The 25,440-nt window shown below is 34.0% G+C and overlaps 1 protein-coding gene across 13 annotated transcripts in view; it reads left to right on the top strand.

Annotated features, from left to right (window-relative positions):
- LOC137237973 (modifier of mdg4-like) overlaps window positions 1-25,440 on the top strand; it is a 222,395-nt gene that overhangs the window by 70,423 nt on the left and 126,532 nt on the right. The window contains exons 5-6 of one of the 13 annotated variants that reach the window (XR_010949068.1): window positions 17,789-17,993; window positions 19,921-20,469. The exons of 6 other annotated variants lie outside the window; for them this stretch is intronic. Coding sequence is in view for 4 of the 7 variants with exons in the window: in XM_067762442.1 (XP_067618543.1) it covers window positions 1,525-1,964 (440 nt within the window). In the remaining 3 variants the exon portion in view is untranslated. Of the gene's footprint in view, window positions 1-1,524; window positions 2,244-13,326; window positions 14,094-17,788; window positions 17,994-19,920; window positions 21,665-25,440 lie in introns of those variants that run through there. 6 more of the 13 variants (XR_010949070.1, XM_067762453.1, XR_010949067.1 and 3 more) reach the window with 6 other exon arrangements.

The raw sequence follows: 25,440 nt of genomic DNA on the forward strand, positions 1-25,440 counted from the left end.
TTTTGTTTAAACTTTTTCTCTATCGAGTGAACAGTTTATATTTCAACTTGGGTAAATATCTATTAGCCAAAACTCGTTTTCGGAATGTGAATATTAAACTTTTTTTTCGCCATATATTGATGCAGTACATATCAGCCTAAAGGGCGATCAATGGCAAATGCTTAAAATTAATAAAAATATCACATTTATTATTGAAAACATTCATTTGTTGTTATTTTTCAGAATATGGCAAAATATTTCACTAAACCTCCAATACCGTCGAAGGAGCCTTTGCCATGTCCTGTTACAAAATCACTGTAATTCTGAAAAATAATAAGAAATGAATGTTTTCAATAATAAATGTGATATTTTTTATTAATTTTAAGCATTTGGCATTGATCGCCCTTTATGCTAATATGTATTGCATCAATATGGCGAAAAAAAGTTTAATATTCAAAAATTCATATTTCGAAAACGAGTTTTGGCTAATAGATATATACCCAAGTTGAAACATAAACTGTTCACTCGATATAGAAAAAGGTTAAACAAAAAAAAAATAACTTTTTTTGAATTATTAATTTTTGAAAAAAAGTCATGAATTTTTACTAAATACTAAAAAAATATATTTTTCTTAACTGTATGCTATTGTTCATAAATTTATGTAAAAGTAAATGTAATAACGAACATTTCAAAGAAAAAATCATGAGAATCGGTTAATTTTTGACAAAGTTATTGACAGTTGAAAAAAAAAAAAAATAGGTGAATAAAATATCGATTGCATATTATCGAATTCAATCCGAAAAAAAATTTTTTTGAGACAAAAAAAAGAACCAGTGTCATTATTTTACCATAGAACATTTTAAAATATCATCGAATCAAAAATCATATCCTGCGCGGACCGGTGTCTTGAAATTGAATGAGCCTATAGAACAAAATCACTTTTTCTAGGTATTGAAAAAAACCAACTTTTGAGGAGAGGTTGATCGATAAGCAAAATTTGTACGAGATCTAATTTGTTTACATACACATTTGTCGCTTTTATAACAGGTGTTTTAGGGAGCCTGTTTGATCCATTTTTTGTCAAAAAAAAAAATGCGACACATTCATTGGGTTATCGGGCTCGGTTGAGAGCTAATGTTAAAAAAAAAAAAAATTGGCTATTGATTCAGCGTCTTTTAAGGTTATGGCTGAATCGGGACTGACGAGGTCAATTCTCAATATTCGCCTTTAATTTTGTCGAAGATCTGCCTTCTGATAGTTCAAACAGAAAAAAGTCGGACCACACTTAAATTTTTTTCTTTTTTTTAATTTTTTAAACAATTCAAATACAAAACATATATTGGGGTGTTTCTAATTGCTAACTTCTTAAGCAAATATAGATATTTAAGAGGATAACTTCGAAAACAGAGGAAATTGCTCATTTGCTTATGCTTAAAAAATGGCTTGGTCCAGTACCCAGCCGAGTGTTATACAGTGTAATTGTATACAAAACTTTTAACTCATTTTGATTGACCATTTATGATTAGTATTATAATTTCTACACAGGTCAACAGGAGGAGCAGTTGAATGTGAAATTTATACGAAGTCAAAAAAAGAATGCACAACTTGTCTACAAGGGTTATATATATAACAAAAAATTAACACAAGCAAATGGACAAACAACATGGCGCTGCATTGATGTACTAAAATTACGTTGTAAAGCAGTGGTCATAACTAAAAATAATGAATTGGTAACAGCGCGACGTAGTCATAATCATTCGAATCATATGCAACGAATAGGCAAACGACCACTTTACACAGTAGAAGAGGATTTGAGCGAATATATTGAAATTAAGGCTGACGATCCAAAAATTGATGATATCATAAGAAGCGCCAACTCCGAGATATGTACACAAAAATGTGGCTCAGTATTTAAAATATTCGTACCAACTCTAGCAACACGTGCCACTGCAACAATATGGCCGAATCCTCGTCCAGCAGAATAAAATGCTAAAGGGTTGTTAAAACCATACACAAAAAAATAGAAATAAAAAATCTTGCGTATTGAAAAAATCTGATCAAATACGTAGTGTGTAATGAAATAGAAACAACGTCATACTACATAAATAAATCGTGTTAATGGTATTACCAAAGTGTGATAGCATTTCACCATTAATTGCTACTTATTCTTGACCGAGTTTACTAAATATATACATATTTTAATTGATTAACTAAAAGAAGCAGAACCGTTTTGACTAAAGGGAATAAAGGGACATATTTTAAACGGTGTAAGTTAAGTTTAGGGCGTAAGAATAAGTCAATCAATAAAATAAAAATATTATTTAAGAATTCATGAACTTACACCGGCTTATAATAATTGAATATTCAATTATTATGTTTTTTGTAAGAGAAACTGAAAAGTAAGAAAGAAACTTTTACTGGCATATTATGATGGTAACATTTCGAAAATCGCCACGTAATCATCATCTGGCAATATCGTGATGTTATCAGAGGTTTCACCGAGATTCGAACCGCGAATCACACGGTGAAACTGCAGTTGCCTTAATTAGGCTATCCTGCTTGTATTTGTTTTCTTGCTTATTTCTTATTTATTTATCTCATTTCTACACTAACAACACAATTGAGACATTCTGTCTCTATATTAATTTCCGAAATTGCCTGATGATGATTACGTGGCGGTTTTCGAAATGGTACCATCGCAATATGCCAGTAAATATTTCTTTCTTTTCAGTTTATCTTAGAAAAAACATAATAATTGAATATTCAATTATTATAAGCCGGTGTTAAGCTCATGAATTCTTAATAATAAGTATAAATTGAACAAAACCATTAAACAAACAAACATAAAATAAAACAAGTAAAGGTGGCTAAGTTCGGGTGTAACCGAACATTATATACTCAGCGTAAACTTTAATTGTACATTTCATTTCAGGTAAATTACTTTTCTACATAGCCCGTTTAAAAAAAAATGTTGCTCTTACAATAAAACTGATAAGTGAAATATCATTGATTCAAAACTATTTTTTGCTAAGTTATAGCTTATTATTCTAGTCTACGACCCTTTTCAACTTGTTTTATATCTAAGTTGCCGTGGTCTTTAACTGATCCCGTCCATTTTTACTAGAAATATCTTCTGTTATAGGGAAAATTTGTGTACTCACTTTTATTACGATCCGTTAATTTATCTTCGAGTTATGGCTTCCGAAACATAGAAAATTGCTTAGTCATAAAAGGGGCGGTGCCACGTCCATTTTTTAAATTTGAAGTTTTCCCTATTTATTGTTATAAACCCACTTGGGAAATGAAATATAATTGATATAAAGCTTTTTGTTTTGCAAAGATATAGCTTATTTTATTCGTCCACGACCCTTTTAAAAATCTTTTATATAAAAGTGGGCGTGGTCCTTAACCGTTTTCGTTAATTTTTCTTCAAAGCATTCCTTATAGAAAAGGCAACCTCTGCCGAATTTTGATACGATAGGTTTAACGACTTTTGATTTATGATTAATAATATTTGTAAAATTTATTTTATCACAAGTGGGCGGTGCCACGCCCATTTAAAAACTTGTTTTCAAATTATTATCAAGAGTCTCAATATCAGTCCACACGTCAAATTTCAACATTCTAGGTATATTATTTACCAAATAATCAGGTTTTTTGTGTTTTCCAAAATATTATATATATAAAAAGTGGGCGTGGTTATCATCGCTCAAAAAAGACTATTCTGTGTCCACATAAGCTCGTGTACCAAATTTGGTGAAGATATCTCAATATTTACTCAAGTTATCGTGTTAACAGGCAGACGGACGGACGGACGGACATGGCTCAATCAAATTTTTTTTCGATACTGATGATTTTGATATATGGAAGTCTATATCTATCTCGATTTCTTTATATCTGTACAAGCAACCGTTATCTAATCAAAGTTAATATACTCTGTGTTCAAAGCACGCTGAGTATATAAATATTGTAACGACATGGTGAGTGTCACCAGGTATAGGGAAATCCTACATAGGTCCTTAGTATTTCCACGGACTTATTCAGTCTATGTGAGGTCCTCACGTACTGGTCACTTCAACCTTACAAAGGGGGCTAATTCCGGCACTAGCCCGTGTAACATCGGAATGGAATCATTTTTTGATCTATACAACATACGGTTCGTCTCACCTTGTCAATATGTTCTACAAATGATTTTGGTGAACGCGAGGGGAAGCAGTAAATTGATAGGGGTGAAATGCGTCAGATTAGTCTAAGGAAAGGTACATATATGTCGATCAGCAAATGTTAAGCTTATTGGTTGGTTTCAGAAGAAATTAAAAATATGATTTTAATAATCGGGGATTGCCCATATTGCTTTTTTAAATGTATGAAAACATTTATTTGAAGCAATTTTTTAATTTTATAATTTATTTAATAATTTGGGAAAAATTTAAACAACGTGACATCAGGACGGACAAGGCGACAGCTGTTTCAATTATACCTTGTAAATCTCTTCAAAGCCTTTTCTCCCGGGAGTGGGACTCGCACTCCTACGATAGTTGAAATGGTTATAAACGCATTCAGCTACATCATGCCTTAGTTGTTGTAAAGGCAATTGGGAAAAACTTTACAACAACTAATTGGGAAAAACTTTACAACAACTAAGGCATGACGTAGCTGAATGCGTTTATAACCATTTCAACTATTGTAGGAGTGCGAGTTCGACTCCCACTCCCGGGAGAAAAGGCTTTGAAGAGATTTACAAGGTATAATCGAAACAGCTGTCGCCTTGTCTGTCCTGATGTCACGTTGTTTAAATTTTTCCCAAATTATTAAATAAATTATAAAGAAATTAAAAATAATTTTGCTTTGGGTGCATCGAGCACTAACAAGAATCCGTCGCTGCTTCATTATACCTTGTAAATCTCTTCAAAGCCTTTTTTCCCGGGAGTGGGATTTGAACCCGCACTCCTACGATGGTTGAAGTGTTACAAACGCATTCAGCCACGTCATGCCTGTCTTGCCTTAGTTGTTGTAAACTTTATCCCAATTGCCTTCCTTGCATATTTTATTCTTTTTGCACTGTACATACTTTGTATGAAAACATGTGTTAAAGTTATGCCTGTTGTTGTTAGCGGTTTCATAGAAACTGTTATTTTTGTTTTTGTTTTATTTGTAGAACTACAAAGAATTAACCAATGTTGTTTATTTGTGTGAATTAAGCGGGGATTGCCCTAATTGCTTTTAAATGTATGAAAACATTTCGAGCCATAACCGCACAAAGGGCTTAACCGACATTATTTTTGATTTTTTGTTTTTGATGAAAACCGAAAGGCCATTACCATATGCATCAGCTCCAAAAAAATTAAAGTCCTACGAAATACCGATACGAAGTTATAGATAAGCCAATTTTGGCTCAAGCGCACAAAACACTTTGTTTATATTTTTTTGTGCTCGCAATGTGTAGGTTAAGCTTTTTTTCCGAGAAAATTTTGTCATTTTAATACAAAGTTTTTACATTTTGGTATGCATGTTTCGTAATTTTCGTGTTTTTAATTTAAATATGGACTTCTTTCAAAAACAGATGATTATTTTTTAGATTAAGATTTTTCTTAATAAGGATTATAATGAATATAGCCAGATGATTGTTGCAGATTTCAAATAAAGTTGCCCTAGTTCCATACAGCGACACCGATTCATCAGAGGAAATAGTTGAAGAAGATACTTGTGTTGGGAAACGAGGTAGGAAGATCCCGAAACCACTATCCAAAAGACTTCTACGAAAGTAGGGACCTTCTACTTCAGCTTATACAGGAGCTTACAGAGAATTTCATCGTTAAATTATTTGAAATCACTTTTTGATAAAAATATAATTCCCGAAATTTTCCACAGAGAGTACCTCAACTTAAAACACAACTCTTTTATCACAGATACATTACCAGTTACTGATGTAGAAGACGGCAATGTGAAATGAATAGATTGTACCTTAGTCATATAGTTTTTATTTAGAAAAACTTAGTTTAGTTGTAAATTAAAAATATTTGTAAATCAGTCTGCATCTTTAAATATGAATTCCGTCTTGAAATCTGAATAAAAACATTGATCTGCATCACCAACCACTGTTTTTACTGTTTTCAAATGTTTTGGCTTAACCGACACTTTCAAGTAATGAAGTCTTTTTTTTTGGAAAGCAGAAAGGGCGTAAGCGACAATTGCGCCATTATTATTAAAGAAATGCAAAAAAATCCCACATTAGTATACGTCAATTATATAGTCTTATATACACACCAACTTTCACGTTACTATATAAAGTAATCGCAATATAAATACAAAAAGCGTCTACTGAACAATTTTGTTTATGCCGGTTAAGCCATTTCTGCGGTTATGGCTCGATTTATTTTAAGCAATTTTTATTATTTATTTAATAATTTATTTTATAAATATTTTTATTAATTATTTAATAATTGCTTCAAATAAATGTTTTCATTCATTTAAAAGCAATGAGGGCAACCCCCGCTTAATTCATACAAAAGAGAATTAAAATCAAACATAACACTGGTCAACATGAAAATTGCCTCTTACTTAAACTCTTAAACTACATTACGTCTTTAGTATTTGACCACCTTAATATAAATATAGAACTTGAAATTAATAGTTCGCTCTTATTATTAATTTATGCCATATTTAAGCTAATACCGTAACTTGGTATACGTCACTTTTTAATATGAGATTTCAAATAATTTAGTGAGGGTACCCGCGTAAAAGCTACCACCCTAAAATTTTAGGGTTACAATCCATTTTAGCTGGGTTTTGAAAAAGGGGCGTGCCAACTTATCGAAAGAATGTACATTACAAGTTGGCAGATATCGAACGACGCACGGTGGGGTATTTGATCAATCTAGCTGGCCAAAACTAAAACAGCAGTTATTTCTGTTCAAAAAGTGGTTGTCTCACTTCATTGTTATGAAAGGAAATATTTGACAGTAAATTCACGGGGTTCCGCGCGGAATTACTATGGATCAGGCTCCCGGTTTCGTATTTCGGTTTTGTTATTAAACTTTGAAACAAACACAAATCTAACATATGAATTAAAAACACATTTACCTGTTCTTAAAGAAAATGTAACTAGATTTGATTAAGGCTAAAGAAGTGAACAAGAATTTAGGTTAGAAAGTTATATTGCTTTTTAATCCAAAAATACATAGAACTGCACACAATTTTTATGCAACTTTAGGTGTGCGCGGTTAGCTCCGTTGACGTTGTAGATGGGTTTTGGGGTATGTATACTATTCAGTGGACATCTAGGAACGCCATGGAGAGCATTTAAATAAAATTGGAAAATTTTGAAAAATCGACTTTTGGCCAGCTAAATTACTCAAATACCCCACCGTATGACGGTTAGAGAGCTTGAAGAAATTTACTTTAAATATGATTTCCAACATTTTTTTTTGTGCATTTTTAAAAAGTGGAAGCTCCAAGAACTAAAATACGAAAAAAGAAAACCTTAATACGGGCAGGCTTATTTCTTAGTTCAATTTTATATTTTTACGATGTGTACAATATTCATCATTATAACTTGAAACATTCTCAAGATATCACTATCGAATTCTGATACAAAGCTCCTTCCATAAACCAGTAATGCCAAGCCCACTTTTAAAAAGTTTAATGTGGATCAAGTAAGCTTTATACAGGCAGCCGAAGTGCCAAATTTGATGATGATAGCTTCATTGGTTCCCGCATCTAAGCGACGCCAAAATAAAAGGCGGAATTTTCGTCGGGAGACTCTTGAGAACAAAAAATTTGATTCGATTTTACAGGGCATCGAAAAAGAGGCATAGGAACCTTTTAGAGTAGTAGCTCATGTTTTTTTTTGGCAACAGGAGATTTGCAAGTTACCACGAGCTTGTGAAGAATCTGCTACAAAAGTATCAGCAAATAAGCTACAATATGTCCCCAAAAATTAACTTTCTTCATTCTCATCTCGATTTTTTCCCTCTCAACTGCGATGATATGAGTGATAAACATGGTGAACGATTTCACCTAGCCATATCGACAATGGAAAACAGATACAGTGCTAGCGGACTACTGCTGGAACTTGATTAAAGATACTCCAGAAGTTGATTACAAAAGACAAGGGAAAACAAAAATAGAAATTCTTAAAAAAGTTGAATACAAGGTAAAAATTTTATTAAGAAGTAATTAGGGCTGTGAACTGCATCCGGATTTTCGAATAACCGTATAGCTAAGCAAAAAATCCGGCTATTCGGATATCCGGATTCGTAAACGGAAAATCCGGATATCCGTATGTCGTGATACTGGCATATAAAAGTTGAATATCTGCATATCAGAAATGAATGAAGCAAACATCGAAAAATTATTCACAAAATATGTTTGTAGATTATTACATTGTTATTAAGAAAATAGTTTAACATCATATTACATATTTCTCAATACGAGTCTTTTTTGTATTCAGTGTTAATTGATTTAAATGCCCCACGAATCTATTGTTATTAATGTTAAATAAACTAATATGGTACATAAATTTATTGCTGTCACTGGATATCCAAAAGTACGGTTATTAACCGGTTCTTCATAAATCCGGATATCAGGATAGTTTCACAAACGAATATTAACCGATATCCATGCCGTCCGGATTTAATCCGTGTCAACGGATATGTGTGGATATCCGGATATTCGAAAATGCGGATAGTCCCAGCCCTAGAAGTAATGAATATGTATATCTTTTTTTATTGATTTATATTCTATGAAATTTTACTCTTAGTCTTTTATTTCGATACCAGCAATATTCTTAAAATAAGAGCTAACTTTAAAATTTGGTTTATAGTTTCGTATTCAGTGATCCTAAATTAGTAAAATAAGAAAGCAATTACTTTAAAGGCAACCAACAAAAAGTTGAATTTTGTATACGAGTGTAATAAAATACTCCGAGGGAAGCTTGCACAAAATAGCACACCAAAAACTGGAAAGAAGCTCGGCTTAAATCTTCTCGGAGGTGCGTATAGTTTGCAAATTGTTAAATTACACTGACCGGCAAAACCTTTTTTATGGGTATTTATTGAAGAGATTAAGCAAGGAGAGAAAAATCGATTTTCCGTTTTCCGAAGTTTTGGCGGGTAATATATCTTCATATTGGCCTGTGAAGTTAGAAATTGGACGCTTGAGGTATGTTGGAACGATTTTCCGTCATCCCTTGTCAAATTTTGTCTCGAAACCAAATTCGACAAGGGATGACGGAAAATCGTTCCAATATACATCATTTATCCACCCTGTCGGAAAATCAACAAAACAAAATAAGTCAATTGGACCTTTCTTAAATAAAGTTTATTTTTTTATTTTTATTGGGTTTAAAAATTAAAAATGTAGCTTTTATGTATGTTTGTTTAATGGTGTGTTCAGTTTATACTTATATTTAAGAATTCATGAGCTTAACACCGGCTTATAATAATTGAATTTCAATTATTATGTTTTCTAAGAGAAACTGAAAAGAATGAAACATTTACTGGCATATTGCTATGGAACCATTTCGGAAACCGCCAACGTAATCATCATCAGGCAATTTTGTAATGTTGTCAAAGGTTTCACCGGGATTCGAACCGTGAATCACATGGTGAAACTGCAGTAGCCTTTAACCACTAGGCCATCCTGCTGGTATTTGTTTTCATGCTTAATTCAGTTTTTCTCATTTCTACTCTAACAACACAATTGAGACATTTTATCTCTATATTAATTTGTGTGCCATGTAGATTTGTTTTTGTAAAGTTTTTCTTCGTCGCGAATGAGAAGCTTTGTAAACTCAGGCTCAGTTGTACATATTTATGTATGTTTGTTTAATGGTGTGTTCAGTTTATACTTATATTTAAGAATTCATGAGCTTAACACCGGCTTATAATAATTAAATTCCAATTATTATGTTTTCTAAGAGAAACTGAAAAGAATGAAACATTTACTGGCATATTGCTATGGAACCATTTCGAAAACCGCCAACGTAATCATCATCAGGCAATTTTGTAATGTTGTCAAAGGTTTCACCGGGATTCGAACCGCGAATCACATGGTGAAACTGCAGTAGCCTTTAACCACTAGGCCATCCTGCTGGTATTTGTTTTCATGCTTAATTCAGTTTTTCTGATTTCTACACTAACAACACAATTGAGACATTTTATCTCTATATTAATTTGTGTGCCATGTAGATTGGTTTTTGTAAAGTTCTTTTTCGTTGCGAATGAGAAGCTTTGTAAACTCAGGCTCAGTTGTACATATTTAGGTATGTTTGTTTAATGGTGTGTTCAGTTTATACTTATATTTAAGAATTCATGAGCTTAACACCGGCTTATAATAATTGAAATTCAATTGAATTTTCATTTGTGTTGTTAGTGTAGAAATTAGAAAAACTGAATTAAGCATGAAAACAAATACCAGTAGGATGGCCTAGTGGTTAAAGGCTATTGCAGTTTCACCATGTGATTCACGGTTCGAATCCCGGTGAAACCTTTGACAACATTACAAAATTGCCTGATGATGATTACGTTGGCGGTTTCCGAAATGGTTCCAAAGCAATATGCCAGTAAATGTTTCATTCTTTTCAGTTTCTCTTAGAAAACATAATAATTGAAATTCAATTATTATAAGCCGGTGTTAAGCTCATGAATTCTTAAATATAAAAATTAAAAATGTAGCTTTTTTATTTGAGTTGTATAAATTTGAGTTTATTTTCTTTCCCCTTTTGAGCTGTGTAAATTTTTGTTGTCAAGTTTATAAAGTCAGTGACAAAAGAAAGTGTACACGCATAAAAAGTAACAATATTACCTCTACTTAAGGGTTTTGTGGGTGACAGAATGGAAAAATTTAATTTTTTTAATCATATATAACACTGTCTTATTTAATGAAAAAACAAAACCAAAACTCTTGGGTTGTCAATTTGTGCTTTTGCCATTTGCTTTTATTACTGAGTGTTAACGACGTGGCATGGAACTAAAAAGCTTTGCAATTTCAAGCATCACCTAAAGGGCCAATTAATGGTGACCTATAACCATAAAACCATAACCAGATAAAACAGCTGATCGAACCTACCTTATGGAAATCAATGTAATAGATTAATGGTGCCATACCATAACGCTAACGGCATAACCATACCATAGCCAACCAACTTGTTTTTGGTTTTTTGCCATATCCATAACCTAAAAATATTGGAGTTGGTGACTTTAATAACTTTTTGTATATTTTGTTCATTGTTTTGGATACGTTATAACTAAGAGACTTATATTTTGTGGAATATGTTTGTGATTTTTTGCGTTTTCTTAATTTTTATGAAATTTTCACGATTTTCAGGTTAAGGCACCATTAATCGATCACATTGGAGATGGTTATGGATATGGGTATGGTTACGACTATGGCGTTAAGGGTCAATTAAACTTCCTTAGCCCTAACGCCGTAGTCGTAACTATACCCATATCCATAACCATCTCCAATGTGATCGATTAATGGGGCCTTAACCTAAAAATCGTGAAAATTTCATAAAAATAAAGAAAACGCAAAAAATTACAAACATATACCACAAAAAATAAGTATCTTAGTCGAAACGTATCGAAAACAATAAATAAAATTAACAAAAAGTTAATAAATTCTCCAACTCAAATATTTTTAGGTAATGGATATGGCGAAAAACCAAAAACCAATTGGTTGGCTATGGTATGGTTATGGCGTTAGCGTTATGGTATGGCACCATTATTGATTTACATAAGGATGGTTCGATCAGCTGTTTTATCTGGTTATGGATAAGTCACCATTAATTGGCCCTTTAGGGTTAAGGAAGTTTAATAACTCCAATATTCAATAATGCAAAATGGTCTTTATTAGACAACTTTGAGAGTAGTACAATTATACTTCGCAACTAAAAGCGTGTTTAAATCAAACTGATTAGTCGTGCCCAGCGTTCGCTGCTTTTATACTCTCGGTATCCTCGTTTACCCATTTCTCCTAAGGTCTAGTAATTACGTGAACTTCATGCTTGGTCACCAGCTATATACATGTACATATATTTGTAGTTTATATCCATATGCGTGTGTATATGTGAGTACTACTTTTACACAAGAGTGGCAGCTTACTTTATTGTTGTTGTGCCTTTATTTACTTAGTATCAGATTAGTGATGGGAGTATCAATTAGTGATGCTAATATTCGTCACAATATCTTGTATTCAGTGCTAGGTTTTTGCTCCCTAATGATATTTTATCATAAGTTCTTCCGCCAATATAACTAAATATCTCGACTACCCAAGCACTTCAAAAAGTTCATTGAAGTTGCCTGCTATCAAAAGCCGGGGTCTGTGTAATGGGTGCCTCTTTCCTTGCAACCACATGAACCCTAATTTGCAGGATTTCTTTTGACACTAGAAATATGAAGTATTTCCGGTTTTCCGTCCATTGTCTTTTTGTTATAACAGCTTTGTTTTTGTTTTGTCCATTGAATAGAACAGGATTGCATACATATTTTCAAAAACCATAAAATGTTCCATTGTGTCGCCTGAAAAACTCTTTAAGTAGAGCTAATATTGTTACATTAGACGTGTGTACACTTTCTTTTGACACCGACTATGTACATTAGGGCGGGTCAAATTGTATGAGGAAAAATGGGGAAAAAAACTTCAGGTGCACATCCAGTTTCTGGATCTATGGGTCATACTGAGTAATATTGTCCATGGGACCATAGGTCTGAAGTGAATTTCGAGCCTCCCTAATTTTGTTAGAAAATTTTATATCCCAATATTACTCAGTATGACCCATAGGGTCAGAAACTGGATGTGCCTTTGCAACAATAAATTTGACCCACCCTAATGTACATATATGCGATATAGCTTAGTTTTCTTTTCGACTATTTCGGCTACCGAAAACTCAACAAGCCTTTGGAAAACGACCTCTTAGAATTTATTTACAGAACGCTTTAACTCATCATTGTTTTCAAAAACTCTATCTTAGAATTCAGGTGACGAACCGTCTTATCTCAGAATTTGTTTATCCCAGTATAAATGTAATATATTTCCTTCAACTAACTTATTTTGAGATCGGTTGTTTTCGAACTGTCGACCGTGGATGATAATCCACTCAGTCGGCAAGTTTCTATACCCTACAGTAATATCTCTAGCGAATATTTTTGAAATCAAGTTAATTGATCTGTACATTTTTTATAAACAAACATAAAAAAGAAATATAAATTACTATGCAAATATATTTCTTGTTATAGATAAGTGATAGTTAAATCTTTCGTTATAATTTAAAATACTTCCTTTCTCCTAATTTTTATATTTAAAACTAAAATATTTGTAAACTCTTTTTAACTTCTTTTGCTACAGATACAAATTTGATGTTTATTGTTAGCCCCTGGGCTACACCATGTCTGGTACTCCGAAACTTCATGTACAATTGTCATAGTCGGAAAAATAGCAAAGAATATTGGCGTTGTCACAACTACTCCAAGAAGGTGCAATCTGAACGTTGTCGCGCAAGGTGTGTTTTAGAATATGGCAAACTAAAATCCGAATCGGGCACACATAATCATCCGCCACATACGGAAAAGATACAAAGAATGATTGAACGCAATCGTATGGTTGAGAATAGTGGTGGCTGTTCTGGAAATAGAAATGTTGCTGGCGGCTGGAATGAACTGAAAACGCATCAACGCACAATACCAATACCTATTCCCTTGGAACTGCACCAAGTTCACGATTTTAACGGCTCCTCAATAGTGCTGATAAATAATTAATAGTACTACTTATTTACATATATATGTATAGGTATTGGGGCTGGGACTATCCGCATATTCGAATATCCGGATATCCATACGGATATCCGTTGACACGGATAAAATCCGGACGGCATGGATATACGGTTAATATTCGTTTGTGAAACTATCCGGATTTATGAAGATCCGGTTAATAACCGTATTCTTGGATATCCAGTGAAAGCAACAAATTGATGTACCATATACCACACAAAGAAAATTAGGTGGTTTAGTAATTTCATTTTATAAGATTCATTCTGTGCATAGGAAGTCACAGATAGACATATGTATATACTACACCTTTTCCAGTTTAAATTCAGAAAATTACAATTCAAGTTCAGAAAATTACAATTCAAGTTCAGAATTTCCAATTTAAATTCAGAAATTTACAATTCATTTTCAATTCAAGTTCAAAAAATTACAATTCAAGTTCAGAAATTCCAATTTAAATTCAGAAATGTATAATTCAAATTCAGAAAATTACAGTTCAAGTTCAGAAATTCCAATTTAAATTCAGAAATTTCCAATTCAAGTTCAGAAAATTACAATTTAAATTCAGAAAATTGCAATTCAAGTTCAGAAAATTACAACTCAAGTTCAGAATTTTCAATTCAAATTCAGAAAATTTGTCGGGTATTATTTTTTTCATCCAATGGAATAAAAGGTATGTAAGATGGTATCTATGTGTTAAGGAAGCATTGGACATCTTAACTAGTTTAAATCAATTTTGCGAAATAGCGAAGAAAAAAACTCTCGCTCATAAGAAGCAATTGCAATGCCATCCAGCTATATTCCTAGCACCACAACCATTGATCTGCACTGTAGTATTACATCATTGATGGCGAAGATATTACCACTTAAACAGTCAAGAGAGCTTCCACGCTCCCGGAAGTAACGTATAGGTACTGTATGCACAGATCTTGGCGCCATATGTCAAAATATCTCAACTTATCCGCTATCATCATCATTCATCATGAATTGGCACTTAATCGCGAATTTGGCAGTTTCTTAACAAATCATGCCAGCTTTCCCTGTTTCGCGGTAACTGACGGCGATTAGTAGCACAATAAGTGGTCAAGTCTTCCTCCACCTTGCAATTCTGTGGATGTCTCTCCCTTCCACTGCTTCCAAACTGCTTTTTCGACTGAAGTACTTTTTTGGCCGTAGCGTCATCATGCACTTGTTGGAAAGAATTATCCTCCATTTGATTTCAAGGTTCGGGATGTACACTATACTGTACACTATACCCACGCCACCATTTTGGCAACATGGTCAACGAAGCATCAACACTTCCGCAAGTAACATAATAAAATTAATTAATTAAAATATCTTTTGAAAATTAACACCCTACTTATAAATTTCTGAATTCGAACTGTAATTTTCTAAATTTGAAATGTAATTTTCTGAACTTGAATTGTAATTTTCTGAACTTGAATTGTATTTTTCTGAACTTGAATAGTAATTTTCTGAACTTGAATTGTAGTTTTCTGAGTTTAAATTGGAATTTCTGAACTTGAATTGTAATTTTCTGAACTTGAATGGGAAAATCTGAACTTGAATTGTAAATTTCTGAATTTGAATAGTAAATTTATGAATTTAAATTGGAAATTCTGAACTTGAATTGTAATTTTTCGAACTTGAATTGCAATTTTCTGAACATGAATTTTAAATTCAAATTTCAAATTTCTGAACTTAAGCTGGAAAAGGTGTAGTGCTTTAACATGTATATGTATATATGAATAACTGATATTTTCTTTAGGCAGGAGTCCCATTAAGTAACTAATTTTGTACGTTGGATTGAATCGGTATTTAATATTCGGCTTGAATTTAATCATACTGTAAAAGAAATGCTATTATCATTACAAAATCGAGTTAAATGTGACTTAGCACTGTTTTAAATTTTACAAATTTATTTTCGAAACCAATTACATTTCTTTTAGTAACAATAAATTTTGTCTTTTAATAATAGCACTGCACAACACTCGCATTGTTATTAGACCAAACCAATTCATTGAAAACATTCTTATCATTGTGATAAGAGAAGTGTAATATCTTCAGCATAGACGCCAAAATCGTGTATATTGGAATGATTTTCCGTCATTCCGTGTCGAATTTGGTTTCGAGACAAACCGGTTTCGGCGTTGTGCCATCATCAGTTTCGATTTTCGTTCCAATATACATAATTTATCCACCCTATCGGAAAAACAAAATAAGTCACGTCGAAATGATAAATAAAACCGATCATCTGATTTATAAAGATACTGTCGTGATCACATCTTGTATCTCTTTATATCACCGCTAAAGATAGCCGACCGTTTGCGTCGCCATATTGAACATCCTTTCAAAACGCTGCACAGTGGTCGGTCTTATATAGATTTGGTGGCCGAAAATACTTCCAGTAGAGATATCAACGTGAAACTTTCGTCACTGCTTTACAAATATGTAAGAATTATTTTTTCATAAAATTGGTCCGGGTAATACCTTCATACCGACCCACACGAATCCACTTTCACCGCATGCATACAAAAAGTAAATAGATGTGTGGGGAAAAGTGGTAAGATGATCGCAAATACAATATTTAATAGGGTTAAATAAAGAACTTAAAGTTATTAAAATATCTTGCATACATAACAATAACAAAACAACAAACACACACAAAAGTTTACATTTGCATATCGTCGACTGGATAAAATAATGTCGTATGTTACATGTAAGCACATATAACACACGACAATGATTTGTCACGTTGACGCTATCAGAAAACTGTCGCAAAACATAGTTAGTGGTAGAAAGTGGCAGCTGATATTGACACTTTAGAATTTTAAAACTTTGACTAGTAATAAGATATAAGTCCTAACGTGAGGATCGGTGAGGAACTCAACTAAAACTTTGCTGAAATTTAAATATTTGTGCAAATAAGCACTGGTGAAATTTTACATAAAAAAAAACACAAAAAGCTAAAAACACTAAAATTATTTCAAAATGAAGTAAATAGCTTTGACTTCAATATTAATTTCTATTTATTTCAATATAATGATATTTTATGTATTTTTAAATATCTTAAACTTTCAATTTATTTTTAACTTGCTCACATTGCAAAAACCAACTAATACCATAACCTCACTTTTGAAGATATTCTTAAAGAGTACAGTTCAAATACAACAAAACCAAATATACCTTTTAAAAGGCTGTTCAAATAAGAGATACTAACCACACATTTGGTGACAAACATTTCACTTCGATTTTTCTGTTTGGTAGACCACACCTAGACTTAAACTTTTTTTCGCACTTCGAGATCCGTTATATATATTTTGGATGCTGAATTCGAAAAACAGGAAAATTAAAATGGTTTCCTACAATACTTAGAAAAATGTATTTTGTCTTTTCGAAATTTTCAAATGCAAAATCAAAGTTAAAAAATAAAATCGAGCAATTCATGCTTGACTCGAGTTATGTATGTACATTAGGGTGGATGAAATTGTACGGGAAAAAATGGGGGAAAAAACTTCAGGTGCACATCCAGTTTCTGAATCTATGGGTCATACTGAGTAATATAGTCCATGGGACCATAGGTCTGAAATGAATTTCGAGCCTCCCTAATTTTGTTAGAAAATTGTATATCCCAATCCGAATTTGACATTTATTTTCATGTGTTTTATTTGTGAGAGCCGCTATTCGGATTGGGATATAAAATTTTCTAACAAAATTAGGGAGGCTCGAAATTCATTTCAGACCTATGGTCCCATGGAAAATAATACTCAGTATGACCCATAGGTTCAGAAACTGGATGTGCCTTTTCAACAATAAATTTGACCCACCCTAATGTACATATATAACAAAGTTGACTGAATAAGTATTTTAACTATTTTACTATTTGAAAATATACAAAATTTCAAAATGCGGAAATAATTAAATAAAAAATATAATTTATTTTCGGATTTGGCTAACAGAATAGAAGATCCTATAGAGGATGTTTTACTGTAAAAACAAAAAGTCGAAATATCATTTAACCACATCATTTCACCACGTTTCAGACTCTCCTTTTAAACTGGTAGATGACATGGAGGATCCTGATGAAGATGAAGCCGCCAGTGTTTATGATGTCCCACAAAATCGTGTTAATTATCGTTCAAGCTTAAAAGGTACTTACCAATTAGTATTGGATGGATTTCCCTATTCTAGACATCGGATACGTGGCGGTACAATTTATTGGCGTTGTGTACAATTTCGACCGTTGAAGTATGTATTTAACTTTTGCCATCATATGTTAATTAGTGATAAAAATAATCGAGCAACCAAGTGCATATAACTAATTAGGTCCTTTAATGAACCGACCATTCCGAGAGGCACAAGAAACGTAAAATCCGTTTAAAGGTACTGAAAATCGAAGCATTTCTATACCGCATGAACAAAAAAAAAAAAAAGCACTAAAAGGTCCCACAGTCTCTCTTTTGGTCGGCCAATTGACGTAATAAAACCAGACAGGGGAAGTCAGTAGTACACTAACAATTATTTGACGGCCCTCATAACTGGGAATAAGGGATGAAAAAGAATAAGAAACCTCTACATTGCTATCATGGTTAATATTCTTTAACCCACAAGCGACATTGCTGTATTTCGCAACTTTTTAAATCAGATATAAATGAGTTTTAAAGTTTAATGTTTTTATACGGCACATTAAACATACTTAATCCATACAAGTAAGGAAGGCAAAGTTCGGGTGTAACCGAACATTACATACTCAGCTGAGAGCTTTGGAGACAAAATAAGGGAAAATAACCCTGGAGAAAATTATACTAGCTGCAGGGAAAATAACCATGTAGGAAAATTAACCTAGGGTAACCCTGGAATGTGTTTGTACGATATGGGTATCAACTTAAAGGTATTTATGCGGGTTTTAAAAGGGAGTGGCCCTTAGTTGTATATGTGAAGGCGTGTTCGAGATATCGACCAAAATGTGGACCATGGTGACTCAGAACATCATCTGTCGGGTACCGCTAATATATTTATATATGTCATACCACGAACAGTATTCCTGCCAAGATTCCATGGGCTTTTATTTCGGCCTGCAAAACTTTTTCTTTTTATTCTACTTAATATGGAAGGTGTCACACCCATTTTACAAAGTTTTTTCTAAAGTTATATTTTGCGTCAATAAACCAATCCAATTACAATGTTTCATCCCTTTTTTCATATTTGGTATAGAATTATGGCATTTTTTTTTCATTTTTCGAAATTTTCGATATTGAAAAAGTGGGCGACTATGACGGATTTCGGCCATTTTTAATACCGAGATAGTGGGAGTTCAGATAAGTACGTGAACTAAGTTTATTAAAGATATTTCGATTTTTGCTCAAGTTATCGCGTTAACGGCCGAGCGGAAAGACGGTCCACTGTGTATAAAACTGGGCGTGACTCCAACCGATTTCGCCCATTTTCACAGAAAACAATTACCGGCATAGAAGCTATTCCCTTACCAAATTTCACAAGGATTGGTAAATTTTTGTTCGACTTATGGCATTAAAAGTATCCTAGCCAAATTAAATTAAAAAGGGCGGAAATTTTCTATTCTGCGTCAACCCACGTACCAAGTTTCATCGCTTTATCCATCTTTGGTAACGAATTATCGGACTTTTTCGGTTTTTCGAAATTTTCGAGATTGAAAAAGTGGACGTGGTTATAGTCCGATTTCGTTCATTTTAAATAGCGATCTGGGATGACTGCCCAGGAACAGACATACCAAATTTCATTAAGATACCTCAAAATTTACTCAAGTTATCGTGCTTACGGGCGGACGGACATGGCTAAATGAATTTCTTTTTCACCCAGATCATTTTGATATATAGAAGGTCTATACCTATCGCGATTAGTTTATGCCGTCACGGATTACCGCTATGCGAACAAAATTAATATACTCTGTGAGCTCTGCTCAGCTGAGTATAAAAAATTAGAAAACAAAGAGTTTATTAACCCTCCCTTTTCCACCACATAATAATAGAATATATGTATGTCTATTGATTCAGAATTTAGTTGTTCAAGATTTGTAGCATAAAATGTAGACGGTTTTTAAGAATTTCTGTTAAAAAAACATCCTTCCTTTCGAAATGATATATTTGGAGTGACACTTATACTACTTTTCGAAAATGCATGAATATTTCTTTTTTAGATGTAGAGCCAGAGTGCGCACCAATCCCACAGGTGATCGTGTTTCTATTGTTGACGAAGATCATAATCATCCTATAGTGCGAGAGCGTCGTAAAAAGGGTTCGCTCAAATATGTTTATGAACAACGTAAATTGGAACGAAATAGGAGCTACTGTAAGGAGCAATAATTATTTATGCTGCTGCTGCTAACTTGAGAGCAATCTAAAGGAATATGCAATATCCCAACAAAACTAGATTTTATTAACGTTTTATTGTTTAAAAGCACGACGATGGAAAAAAATAAACTTGACAAGTCTACAACAGCAGTAGACTGCTCATATAGTACATAAATGCCAGGAGAGTGGTCAAAAGCGCGTTTTGACCTCGACATCAATAATTGGGCGGTGGAAATTCAAACTACTTCTCTCAAAAAATGTTTCCAAAAAAGTTCTAAATTGTAATCTGGTTGTTGTACTTTTGATGATTTTGTTGTACACACATGCACTTATGCAGAAAGGAGCTCTTTGGGGATATAATTTTGATTCACAAACCGCTGTTGGACCTAACCAGGGTAAGGCCGCCAATGTTAAGATTTGCTCATGCTTTTTTTCTTTTGGATCTGTTTGAAGAATATTTCGTTAGGCTCAATACCCAGAAAAAATTAATTTTATCGCATAGTTTATGTTTGTTTGTTTTAATGGTGTGTTCAATTTATACTTATTATTTAAGAATTCATGAGCTTAAAACCGGCTTATAATAATTGAATGTTCAATTATTATGTTTTTCTGAGAGAAACTAAAAAGAAAGAAACATTTACTGGCATATTGCGATGGTACCATTTCGAAAACCGCCACGAATTCATCATCAGGCAATTTCGTTCGCAGGTTTACAAAGCTTCTCATTCGCAACGAAAAAGAAACTTTACAATAACAAATCTACAGACTACGCAAATTAAGAGGGGCAGAATGTCTCAATTGTGTTGTTAGTGTAGAAATGAGATAAACTGAATTAAGCAAGGAAACAAATACCAGCAGGTTAAGGCAACTGCAAGTTTCACCGTGTGATTCGCGGTTCGAATATCGGTGAAACATTTGATAACATTACGAAATTGCCTGATAATGATTACGTGGCGGTTTTCGAAATGGTACCATCGCAATATGCCAGTAAATGTTTCTTACTTTCTTTATCGCACAGTGTTAAAGACATTAATACGCGCTTTCTGAAAATATATTAAATTAACAATAAAAATTTATGGAAATGGTTACTCGGAAATGGCTACTCAAATGCCATTCGCAGCTAAAGGAGTGTCAATAAAAACGCCAGCAACAAGAAAGTAATAAAAACAAAACATAAAAAACGTAAACAGAAAGAAAAATAACATTAAAAAAATATAAGAAAAAAAGGCCTAAATTAGTATTCAATAACTTATTTCAAAACGCTCTTTAAAGATTGCACAAATTCGAAGAATGGAACTTAAAAATGTATACGATATATTTAAATAATCCTTCGACAGCATATCGACTGCTGAGTGGAATATCACCTTATCTCGGTTGCAGTTTCGAAAACGCCCTATCTCAGAAAACGTTTTAATAACGCCCTATTGGAGGGTGGCATTCCACTGTGTTTACGATTTTTGAGATTTACATTATTTATTATATATTTCTTATCGATACATATAAAACGTGCCTTAGTATTTGAATTAAAAACATTTTTTGCTATGAGCTATCTGTCAAAAATGTTGCAACTAAATATAAAACCAAAATAAAATAAAATATTGACTATGACTATGCGCCAAAAAGTTTTGTTGTTTCTGTTTCGGTGTTTGGCATTACATTTTCACATGGCAAGTCTATTCATTCAATCCAGCGACTAGGTTTGCGTCGTGCTCCTTTTAATTTTTCCTACAAATTTTCAGGACGGGACCTACATATTTTACGCCGACTCCGAACGTCATTTGCAAGGCAGATGAATTTTCACTGAGAATATTTTCATGGCAGAAATACACCCGGAGAGCTTGCCAAATTACTGTCGAGGGGCGACCCCACTTTCAAAAACTTCTAATTGAAACAAATTGTTTCTAGATTTTTGATGTTTTTTTGTCCTGGACTCGAGCCCAGGATCTTCGGTGTCATAGGCGGAGCCCAGCACACCACAACAGCTCCTGGCTTCAACTTTTCTTCAAAACTCGTGATAACGTCGGCCGACTTTTTAACGGACACAAGTTATTTCCACATTTCTTAAAATTCGGAAATCTTTACTAGAGAACTTTAACTGAATGACTTCATGTTAACCTTCAATAAAACTACCAATAGACTACTTTTCATAGTTTTTTTTATCAATTTTAAAGTGAAATGAATATTAAAAAAGCGAAATCAATTGAAATTCCCTACTGATGCGTTTTATAAGAAAAGTGGAAATAACTTGTACCCGTTAAAAAGTTTTCATTCTGACAGCAATATTATGACATTACCAAACCCTTATAAACACAAAACGTCATAAAGTAATGGAGAAATTACAAATATGATTTCCCCCTAATTTTCGCAAAAATATGTTCCTTAATTTTTGAAAAGATAAACAGAAAGTGAATCACAAACAAGTGTGCCAAAAATGAGCAAAATCGGCTGACGCTATCAAGAGTTATAAAGTTTAACTTGTTCAGCAAAACCAGCACTTTTGATAGCTTCGAAAAAACATGAATTTCAAAAAATTTTCAGATATAGTATATTTTTTATTTATGTCGCATAAAAAATTTAAAAAGAAAAGTGCTACACCAGAAAATTTCACGCAGTACCTTCTTAGGTAATGAGTACGTTGGCACAGTATCGAGGTATCGATTACTCAAGTCAAAAAACGCCCTGTTCACTTTGGTAAATATTGCAAGACAATTCCCTCCAAATTGTATTTCAAGATTTTATACATTTGGAAATTCTGAGTTTTGTTATGGTAACGCATCTACCGTGGAATCAGTAAGGAAGGCGGTCGGCATGATGTGGTGGTGCACAGTGGCTAGTCATTGTCGGCTGGGGCGGGTCCTTGCCAACCTTACTGTTCCTGCGCCATAAACAGAAAAAAAGTCATATCATGCCTATCAAACTAGCAGCTGTCAATTTCAAAACAAACTGACAGAAGCGCAGAGACCGACTCAAAACGCTTATAATTCAAAATAAAACAACATCCGGCCGAACCGGATGTCACGGACAGACCGTTGACATTCAAAGATTTAAAAATTCAAAAATTCAAATTCAAAAAAAAAGAAACTCAAAATAAACTAAGCGCAAAAAAAGAATTAACCGAACCGGAAACGACCGGTTACTAACGTTGAAAATCAAACTCAAAAAAAACTGCTGAAAAATAAAATTGCAAAAAAAAACTGAAAAGAAAACAAAAAGGGCCGAATATATATAGGGGGCGCCGCGGGTGGTGTTGCGACGCCCGGTGCTTTGTCCCACCCTCAAATAACCATGGCCACCGACGCACCTAAAATTTCGGTGGCCCCTTACCTGTATGCCCTAAGTGCCTTCTAAATGAATAGGGTAGTCAACATTCCCATTTTAATTACAAAGGTTTATTCAAAATTCATTTCAAAATAGTTCATAGACTATGGATTCAAGCGTTTCTAAACGTATACCGCATTTTGAAGATGTCCAATAGTATTATATATATATCTGCGTATGTATTAGTATTAGCTTATATATCTAGATATGTTTTCGTACGTTTAATTATTTCATTTAATTCCTTACAGTCGTAGTACGGATATACTATATAATTATGTAATACAAACTATGTAATGGAAAAAACTATACGTAATGAAAACTATATTAAGATTGTATTTATGTGTGCAAATGAATAGCCCTCGTGTAAGGTAGTAGTTTCCCTAAAATGTTGTACGTTGAGGCATGCTGGACCATATTTTGGCCATATAATGCAAAGTATTTTTATTTAATGCAAAGTATGGAGAACACTGAATTGCCGTATGAAAATCACTTCTCAAAACTGATAAAATCTCGGGTATATGCCTATCCCAATCGGTATGGTCAGGTTTATCTTTCAGGAAAATCCTAATCTTAGAAACAATTTCTCTATTGACGCGTTCGGATGCGTTCGCTTGGGGAGAATATAGCCCCGTCCTCACGTGCGTCACCCCGTAATTTACTAAAAATTGGTTCATTTCCTTCGAGATAAACTGTTTACCATTGTCACTGTGAATAAACTCAGGGACCCCTACAGCCGGAAAAATTTCTGAAGCGAGGTAATTTATAACGTTTACAGTGGTGGCTCTCTGCATGGGCTTTAGCCAAACGTATTTTGAAAAATGGTCTAGTACTATGAAAAGAAATTGATTTCGCCGCTTAGATCTCGGATACGGCCCTAGAAAGTCGCAATACAACCGCTGAAATGGCCTTTCGGATTCAAAGGTACTCCCTATAGGTGGTCTCGACTGCTGATTGGTGGGTTTTACCGTTTTGCAGGTGTCACAACGCTGGACGTAGTCCCTGACGTCCTTAGCCTGCTGCGGCCAGAAGTACTTCTGCCTAACACGTTCTAAGGTTTTCTGCCATCCGCCATGGTAACTCCGGTTAGCGTCATGTGCTAATCTCACTGCTTCCTCCGTCAACCCTTTTGGCAACCATAAACGCCACAGCGAGTCTTCTTCCCCTTCCATCCCCTTACGAAACTTAACTCTTTTGAAAATTACACCGTCCACCACTCGTAAATCCGGAAGTGATTCCTCGTTTTCGGTGACGGTCCGAATTAAGTCTAAATATTCGTTGCTGCAAAATTCGGGAGAGACTAAATCTATTTCTCCGGGCGTGGTAGTGAAAGTTAACTCGTCAACATCAAAACGCGACAGCGCGTCTGGTACTACATTCAGGGTGCCCTTACGATGTTCCATTCTAAAATCGTATCTTTGCAGTAAGAGTGACCATCTCGCCAACCTCCCGCTCAAGTCTTTTTGTGTCATCAACCACTTGAGACTGGAGTGGTCCGTAACAATCCGAAAAGGTAATCCTTCGACATAGGGTCGGAAACGCTTCACGCTAATTATGGCTGCAAGACATTCCAGCTCGGTTACTGTATAATTGCGTTGAGCATTATTCAGCTTTTTCGACACGAATGCGATTGGATGCTCAGCGCCTTCATCATCGACCTGGAACAACACTCCGCCAACACCTATTTTGGAAGCGTCGCATTGTATTACGAATTCTTTGGAAAAGTCCGGTTGGGCCAAGACAGGCGCCGAACTCAAGGCTACTTTTAGTTTTTCGAATGCCTCTATAGCTTCAGGAGTAAGCCTGAACGGGCCTGCTGACTTGCGGAGACAGTCGGTCAAGGGACCTGCCAAGTCAGCAAAATTGGTAATAAACGCTCGGTACCAATTCGCCATGCCCACAAACCTACGCACTTGCCGAGGGGATTTAGGGATCGGGAAGTTTTGTATTGCTTCTACTTTTCCCGGATCCACTTTCAGACACCCGCTGCCTATCAAGTAACCTAAGTAGCGTATTTCCTTCTGACAAAATTTACTTTTCTCGACGTTTAT

The sequence above is a fragment of the Eurosta solidaginis genome, chromosome 1 (assembly GCF_040869045.1).
Source record: "Eurosta solidaginis isolate ZX-2024a chromosome 1, ASM4086904v1, whole genome shotgun sequence".
Classification (NCBI taxonomy): Eukaryota; Metazoa; Arthropoda; class Insecta; order Diptera; family Tephritidae; genus Eurosta; species Eurosta solidaginis.